This window comes from Lolium rigidum, chromosome 1 (assembly GCF_022539505.1).
Source record: "Lolium rigidum isolate FL_2022 chromosome 1, APGP_CSIRO_Lrig_0.1, whole genome shotgun sequence".
In the NCBI taxonomy this organism is placed as follows: Eukaryota; Viridiplantae; Streptophyta; class Magnoliopsida; order Poales; family Poaceae; genus Lolium; species Lolium rigidum.
The window spans coordinates 29,593,813-29,602,208 of NC_061508.1; the positions used below are offsets into that span (position 1 = coordinate 29,593,813).

General features: G+C 52.0%; 1 protein-coding gene across 1 annotated transcript; it reads left to right on the forward strand.

Moving 5' to 3' along the window:
- The first annotated feature begins 208 nt into the window (after positions 1–208).
- On the forward strand, positions 209–3,609 carry LOC124670366 (exonuclease V, chloroplastic). The gene is made up of 7 exons (XM_047206877.1): positions 209–427; positions 577–681; positions 1,239–1,360; positions 1,522–1,671; positions 2,621–2,774; positions 2,977–3,053; positions 3,197–3,609. Exons 1-7 carry the CDS (start codon positions 224–226, stop codon positions 3,402–3,404), a joined length of 1,020 nt encoding a protein of 339 aa, XP_047062833.1. The 5' UTR covers positions 209–223; the 3' UTR covers positions 3,405–3,609.
- The last annotated feature ends 4,787 nt before the right edge of the window (positions 3,610–8,396 follow it).

Genomic DNA, 8,396 nt, shown 5'->3' on the forward strand with positions numbered 1-8,396 from the left:
TTCCGAACTAGTTTGATCTGGTTAATGTATAATCTGAATTTAGGATCGGTAGCTTCACTGAAGTGTACTGTAGTCGGGACACACCGTCAGTCCGTCAGTAATCTGAGTCGTCCTGTGCGCCTGCGAGAAACCCGCGTGGGGCCCGCATCCGGTGTCTCCTCTCCCTTCGGTTGCAATTGCAATGCTCCCTGAGCTCCAGGTGGAGATCGTCAGCGACGAGGAGATGGCCATCATCGAGGCCGCGCTCGCCGCCGCCGCTGCCCGGCCCCTCCTGTCCGCCGCCGCTGTCCGCGGCGCCGCCACTCTCTCCTGCGCGGCCTACTCGACCGCCGGCGACATCGAGGACTCCGCGCCGCCGCTGCGGAGGTCGCTGCTGTCCCGGTTCCGGGAGCGCCGAGCCCTCGCCGTCACCGACATCACCGCCACGGTGAGCCGCCCAGTGCCCGCGCCCTTCTCGATGCTTTGCGTCCTCCGGCAAATGTGCCGTGTCGCCCGTCTGTGTTTCCTTGCCTGATGTGTACAGATCGACTGATTCCCCTCCCCTCGTTCATTTCGTGGGATTTGTTCTTGGGACAGGAATGGTGCGATAAGCAGATGGAGTTCGTGCTGGAGCACGGCAAGCCGGAGAGGACAGAGGCGATGAAGGCCGGCTCTGACCGCCACGCCCAGCTCGAGCAGGAGGTGAGCCCTGCTGTGCTGGCCCTTCCAATAGAATAGATGGTTCCTGTCTTGGAGATTGAAATGAGGCCCAATACTGAGGACGATAATGCCGTTTTCCCCTGGTCAGTATTGGAGCATTATTTGTGTTTTTAGCATGACATCAATGCAGGGTTTCTGTTAACAAATCATTCCAGATTACAGACTAAAGACTGATTTGATGCTGTCACGAGCTTTGTTTCCTGTCGACTTGCCCTAAGAATCATATTTTCCTATCTTTATGATATTCTTGATGATACATAACACCAGTCATAGGTACTGAATCATGTCCTGATACGTGATCGCACAAGTCATTAGCTTTTGACAAACTTGATGTGTGATCTCTTAAGTCATCGTCACTGCCAATCATGTCCTAATAACCTAATTACAGCTTGCATAAATACTTGAACTGAAACCACGACACTTATTATGGATCGGTGTGAGTAATAATTTCTTGTGAAGGGTTTGGAGAATGAAATCGATTTAAATCTTGAAAAAGACTGAGAAAAGAATGTGATTCATTTATTTTTATTGTGGAACAGGTTATTGAGAGGGTTGATATTGCCATTCGATCCGCAGAAGAATCGTGGGCGGTCAAATTCATGAACTTTATAGTGGGAACAAACCAATTATTGTTCAATGGCCTGACACGGGAACTTCCAGTGTATGTGCTGATATACTTTAACTTGCAACCGTAAATTAATATTTTTTGTATCAATGAAAATGTTTTGGTGTAATATTAGTTTCTCGAATGTATGTGATGAAGCAATTTTAGCTTCAGGGGTAACATTTGTTCTTAATTTTGATGCCAATTCTGTTTTGCAGGCTTGGGATTGTTGAAGGTTCATGGATGGTAGGAATTATTGATGAACTCCGGATGCCTGTGGATGGAATTTCTTTTCATCCAAGTTTGGTGGATACAAAGACACGTTTCAAAGCTACATTTCCCTCGGAAGCACAGAAAAGAAATGGAAGGTTATCCTTTATCATTGCTTTCCTAACCATTAAAAGCAGAGAGACTGTCAAATTAAGTCATGTTTTGGTATTGGCAAGTAATAAGTAAACTTTAGATCTATGCTCCCTGGACTAGTGATTCCCTCCATGTAGATCTTTCCTTTCGTCTGAAGTTGCATGAAGTTGGATTAGTGCTCCATTGGTGTGTTGAGAGTGCCCATTGGTCAATTGAAACCCTCATTAGAGAGGACAATGATGATTTGCTTCTGGACAGTACTTAAGAGTTAAGAATTCTCGTTGCAAATTTATCTAGTTTCTGAATATGCACCAGCTACAAAGGATCAAGTTATGGTTTCCCCTTCTAAGGAAACTACTCTAGGATTGACCTTTCAGTTATTGCCACGTAGTGGGTATTATGCCGAACCTCTGGACCTCTGTGTAGCGCGAAGAGGTAACCTGGGTTGGGGAGATACTAGATCTGATTCTTTATTCATTTCCCGTAAGGGTCTAGGAGCAGGCATAAATAGCCCACGTACATTACTTCAGGCCTAAGGCCAGAATCCTAACAAACTTGAAAAGGACTGAATAACTTGGAAACTGACTCTAGAGATAATGATCCTCTTAAATTAAAAGGATACGGATTGATTTCCTACGATTTGCAGCACCAACTAAAGCCTTCACGTGACAGTTATGTAGCAGACTGATAGTTAAATTTCTTCGATGTTCTACTGGGGAAGTGCAGTCATTAGGAACATCTGCCGCACACGCATTCCTGTGTATTGCCTTCTTCAGAAAATGCATCTTATGCTATTCATTTGAACTTATTGCTGAAATTGTTTGGAGATAAATTCAGATTATTATCATGCCAAGCTTTCTACAACTTGTTTTATTTCTGTCATTCTGTCATGCAGTATGGTGACAGCAAGCTAGCAGCTGAAAGCTATATGATATATGGTCATATTTGTCACAGGCTTCAGCTGATGTGTTATAAGTACCTATGGGACAGCTTGATTGCTGAGAAATTCCCAGCAGAGAATTTCTTCAGCTATTTTGACCTGAACCCCGACTTCTTGTTATCTGACGATGTCAAGCGGTACATTAGCTCATTGGGTTTCAATGCACAGGTTCTGTTTCTCACCTTTAGATTTTGACTTCTTTTGTTGTTCAAACATTTTATAGGGATTGGAATAACCATCTGTTATTGTGAAACTATTTCATTCCATTTTCTTACTACACTGAATTAAATAAGTGTCTGCTAGAATCCCTCTTTTGTTGGCGTTGTGCGTGTTCATGCAAATGTATGGAACTTATGGTTTCTGCCTGCAGACTTTTGGGGATGTGTTGAAATACTATAAAATTACCTGCCATACGCTATCAAGATCTCAAGAAAAGCTGATCTTGAGGTAAATAAGGTGCAGCCTGAACAATACTGATCTGGAGTGACTACTGAATACCTAATAGCGAAAAAGGGATTTACTGTTAATGGCTTAATGCCGGGCAAATGAAATAAAATTTATTATACTTTCATTTTCCTATATAATTGCAGATATGAACTGCAGGCAGATCATTCCCTGCTAGAAGAATACGAGTTCTCTTATGACGATCAATGGTTCAAGGATCAAATCCAGGAAGCCCTCCGCTTCTGGCTGGGGGCACGGGATCCTAAATTTGTGACTGAAGAGGAGTTGTGGAAATGTAAATTCTGCAAATTTGCATCTAGTTGCCCGAAGATGGTTTCCAACTCGAGATGCTGACTTACATTCAAAGGTTGCAGATGGACAACTCTGTTTCGGGTTAGTGGAGCCTGGGTAATTTTTTCGGACACTGGGCTGTAGAACTGACCATTTTGATGAATGTTAACCTTGGATGTGTCTTGAATTCATTCATTCATCTGTTTTTTTCTTCTTTCCATGGCTAGATTGAACTGAATATTATATTACATTGTATGGAGCGTCGTAACATGGATATTACTGGTTAGCTAGTGAATTTCATTCATGTTGTATGCATCCTAATGAAGAAAATCATTATCTAGTATTCACTTGTGTATGATTTAAAAGCATGGATTTTGGAGTACACATCAGTGCTAATAGATGTTATCGTTATTTGCATTTATCTTGGGTATCAGGATTTCAACTATTTCGTTTGGTGTTTGCCTATAAGTAAAAATATAATACTGTTACTTGAGTGTTTTCCTCGCGGCTCTTCAGTTTCAGTTTCGGGTTCTTAATTGAACTCTGAACCTTAGGGCATCTCCAGCGGCGCGACGCAAACGGTCGCTGAGCGACCGTTTTCGTCTGCCGTGACCGGAAATGCGTCTGGGGCCTGTTCCAGCGGGGCGACGCAAAGTGACCGGGCCGTCCGCGGAGACGCAAACCTGGTCCAAATATGCGCCAGGTTTGCGTCTCCGCGGACGCTCGGCGGTCGCGGAAAATGTCCGCGTTGGGTACATCCGGGCCCGGTCGGGCAGTGACTAGGTAAGTAAAAGATTTTTTCATTACTATTGATTGGCCAAAAGGACCATCTTTACAGAGATGGTTAGTCGAGTTAACCTAAAACTACAACGGCCGTACCTACTCGCCGTCGCGCGGCCTACACCGGCCTCGGTTACTCGCAGTCGCGCGCCCTACTACTGGCCGCCGGATGGGTCGGCGCCGTCGTCGAAGCGGGAGCGCTTCTTGCACTTCGCGCGCCGCGCACGCCGGCGAACGGACATCTCGTCCTGCCGCCTGCGGCGTTCGAGGGCCTCGGCCAGGGAGCTGTCCCACAGGGCCGTCACCGTCGCAACGACCACCTTGGTAGCCGCCGCCTTCGCCGTCGCCCGGGCCTCCTCCTCTGCCGCCGCCTGGACCGCCGCCGCCGCCCGGGCCTCCTCCTCCGCTGCCGCCTGGACCGCCGCCGCGTCCTCCTCCGCCTGGACCGCCGCCTGGATCGCCGCCACGTCGGCGACGAAGCGGGCCCTGCCCCTAGCCGCCGCCACAGCTTCGTCCCTGGCGGCGATGGCGACCTCCAGCTCTCGGTTCTCCCGCTCGACCCGCGCGGGAGAAGGGCCCCTACGCTGGAGCGAGTCCAGGTCGGAGCACATTAACCCCCGGCCATGGCCATCGCATAGCCGTGGGCTTCCTCCTCCGCCGCCCAAGCCCGACGGCGCCGGGCGTCCCCGGCCCGGGGACTCGAAGGACGCGAGCAGAACCAGCTGGTCACCGGCGCACTCGAAGCGCATGGGCACGGGGACGTCGTCGTCCGCGATGTCGTGGATGACGGCGTCGGCTGGAGGGGCCGCGATGGCCGCCCGCGCCTCCGCGAGCTCGGCCCTGGCGTCGGCGAGCTCGGCCATGGCGTTGGCGATCTCTGCCCTGGTCGCCGCGAGGCGCCCTTCCGCGCGCTCTACCGCCTCCGCCTCCGTGACCTCCGCCTCCGCCGCCACCACCTCCAGGTCCAGCTGCTGCGCCTCAACGCCGGCGGCGGCTACCTCGTCTTCCTCCTCCTCCGGGTGGAGCTGGCGGCACATGTGAACAACGTGCTCCCAATTCATGTGGTCGGCCATGGATGGATGGTAGCTTGAGGTGTGCCCGTCGCCCCCGCCGGTGTCCACCATATATAGCCACGGCGGGGCGGGAAACGGCGTTGGGCGCAGGGCGTTTCCCGCGCGCGCGAAACGCCGGCGAAACTTGCCAATGTATTGGGCGCGCGCGGGAACGATCGTCGCCGCGTGGGAACAGTTAATCGCCGGCGGCAGTCCTCGACGGGACGTAAAACACCATTAGCGACCTTGACGCTGTCCCGGGATAAAATATGCGTCCGCACCGCTGGAGCTACCCCGACGCAAACGGTCGCCCTGGCCCACAACGCGTCCGCGGGCCGACGCAAACGGACATTTCGGACGTACGAAATGCGTCGGCCCGCTGGAGATGCTCTTAGTAAAAAATAATTTACCGTAATGTCACGGACAGCGAAGGGGAATAAACTAACGTGTATAGGAACTGAAAAGAACAGTTAGTCAGTTACACGTGCAGATATACAGATCTGTCAGTTTCAGTGGAGTTTTAGTTTCACGAGATGTAGATCCACTGATGTCGGTGCAGTTTAGCTGGCTAAGAGCATCTCCAGCCGTTTGGGCTTCCCACGCCCAAATCCGGCGATATTGTCGTCCGGATTGGAGGAAACTTTGGCCTGGGGAGGCCCATTTTCCCAGCCGCGAGCCCAGGATGGATGTAACGAATTCAGATAAAATTGGCGAGTTCGTTCAAACATAAGCGAAATTTAATGGTATTTAACATATAGAGGCGAGTTCGTACATAAGTAGGCCGAATTCGAACATATATTTGAATTCGACGTTGGCAAACTAAAATTTAAACTACAGAACGCCCTACTACATGCCGAAATGGCGGTAGAACGACGTATAGTCGCCGCCGTCGTCGTCGTCGCTGGAGCCAGCGTTGTCCTGGGGCGGCGGAGCCTCGTACCATCGGCTCGTGCCCTGGCCAGCATCGCCGGCGCGTGGCGGCGACGTACGGTACATGTCGTCGTCGCTGCTGTCCTCGACCTTGACCACCTCCCTGGGCGCAACGTTCCTAGCGGCGGATGGTGTGGCGGCGCGGGCGGCGCGTTGACGCGCGGCAGCCGGATCCGGCAGCCGCCGTTGCTCGCTCCGCCTCCTCGCGCTCCCGGTCCCGCCCGGACCACTCCGGTGCGGCGTCTTCGGGGAGGGCGTTGTCGGCGGGCACCGGGTCCTTCGGCGACCCGGCGATCGCCTCCGCCACCGCGGCGTCCTCCGCGCGCTCGCCTCCTCCTCGGCCAGCTGGTTTGCGGCCTCCTCCTTCTTCGACGCCTTCCTCTTCCGCCCGCTTTGCGGAGAGGACGGCTGGTCGCGGATGACGAGGGCGCCGCTACTGCGCCCTCTGCTCGGCGGTGGCGACGACGGTTCCTTCTTGATGGTCGAAGGAGCCGGCCACTCCTGCTTGACGGTGGCCGACGTCGACCCGCCGGATCTGGATGCCGACCGCGAGCCAGAGGAGGAGGACGGCGCCATCCTCCTCGGCATCCAGGAACTACCGTGCCGGCGCGACACGGTAGCCGCCACCGGCGGTGGCATCCCCAGGACGGGGGAGTTTCCGTTCTCGATGTGCGCGAGCACATTCTCGAGGGTGCGGTTAGGCGCGCTCCACCATCGTCTGCGGCCGGCGGCATTGTTCCTTGCCGGAGGAGGAGGAGGAGGACCGTCGTAGGAGGCCAGTTCGCGTTCATACCTTCGCCGGAAGAACGCGATCCACGACTCGTGGTTGTCGGGGAAGAAACGCGGATCCGCGCGCTGCTCGTCACTGAGAGTGACGAGCACCTCGCTGATCGGCCGTTCGAGTGCGGCACCGCCCGTTGGCGGCGGCGGGATCGGCACGCCGCCTGCGCTCAGCCTCCATCCCCCCGGTGCGCAGAAGTCCGGCGGTGCCGGGTAGCCCGCCGCGTAGAGGAGTCGTCCCTCCCATTGGTGGAGAGAGCGGCGGCCGAAGCCGTTGTTGGCCGCACCGTCGTTCGCCATTGCTCGTTCGAGTTCGGGGGAGATTTGGTGGAAGGCGAGTGAGGTGAATGCGGGGCAGACGCGGTAGTTCGGCGATAAATAGAGGTAGGCGCGCGTGAAACCGAGGAGACGGCATTAACTCGCCGCGTGGAAGCTACGCGGCCGGCGAATGCTGACCGGCGGCAGGCTTTACAGCCGCGCGGAAGACGATCCGATGAGGACGACGATCGGTGTCTCTCGCCGACAAGTTGGGGCCACCAGACGCGCGGGAAGTTTCCTCGCCGTTTCGCGCGCTTTTGTTTCGTCCGGAGTCCCCGAGAACTCCCCGGGGGGCCGGGGATGGCGTGGGATCGCCGGATGAATTTAGGCCCACATCCGGACGAAAACGAGGAACCGGGGGCGCGACTGGGCCGAATTACGCCGTCCGGATGGAAAAAATGTCGTTTGGGAGCCTCATCGGGGAGACGAGTGGAGATGCTCTAACTCTGGAAAAGTCATATTGGAACATGGGCACCAGTGCTCTCACCGTATTAAAAAATTCAAAAATTATATTTATATGTTTAAAATAATTATGTAACAAAATTTTAAAAGTACCTAATGTGTACCCCACTAACCTACAAAATCTCAATTTCAAATGTTTTGTTTTTTGACCTATACAAAAATGACAAAATATGTTTTCTTTTTGTAGATTTGAATCATTACACTTAGATCTATGCATTTGTTATTTTTGTGCAGCCTAAAATACACATTATTTTCAGTTGAAAATTTACAAGATTATGGGATACAATACCGACTACATCATAATTTATTTTCAGATTTTTGTGAAGCTTAGAAATATGATTTTTTATTTATTTTTTGAAGTGAGATCACTGGTGTTCATGTGCACCAAATCTCTGAATCTGACCAGTGGACTCTGAAAAAAAAAAATCAGTAGCAAGGGTATGCTAAGATGACAACCCGTAGCATTCTCGAAAACTTCACAATGGCCTACATAAACACTAGTAACGCATACCAAGAACTAATAAGGCCACCTTTCTAGAGCGGTTGGTTATTTTGGACCTTTATGTTTCTGGTTGCTTCTTCAATGTATCAACTCTGGTGATTTTGTTGATGTATGCATACGATATTTTCTGTACAAACTGCATACGATGCATGCATCCAACCCCTCCACCCGGCTACTAAACTCTAGAAGCACAGCAAACCAGCAGATCCTTTGTCGGACACACATCGGACA

Bases quoted from the DNA above. Each gene is read 5' to 3' on its own strand.
- LOC124670366 (XM_047206877.1), top strand. From the start codon at position 224: ATGGCCATCATCGAGGCCGCGCTCGCCGCCGCCGCTGCCCGGCCCCTC. The intron at 1,672-2,620 runs GTTATCCTTTAT...TATTTGTCACAG, and splicing joins GCACAGAAAAGAAATGGAAG to GCTTCAGCTGATGTGTTATA. The intron at 2,775-2,976 runs GTTCTGTTTCTC...TTCTGCCTGCAG, and splicing joins CATTGGGTTTCAATGCACAG to ACTTTTGGGGATGTGTTGAA.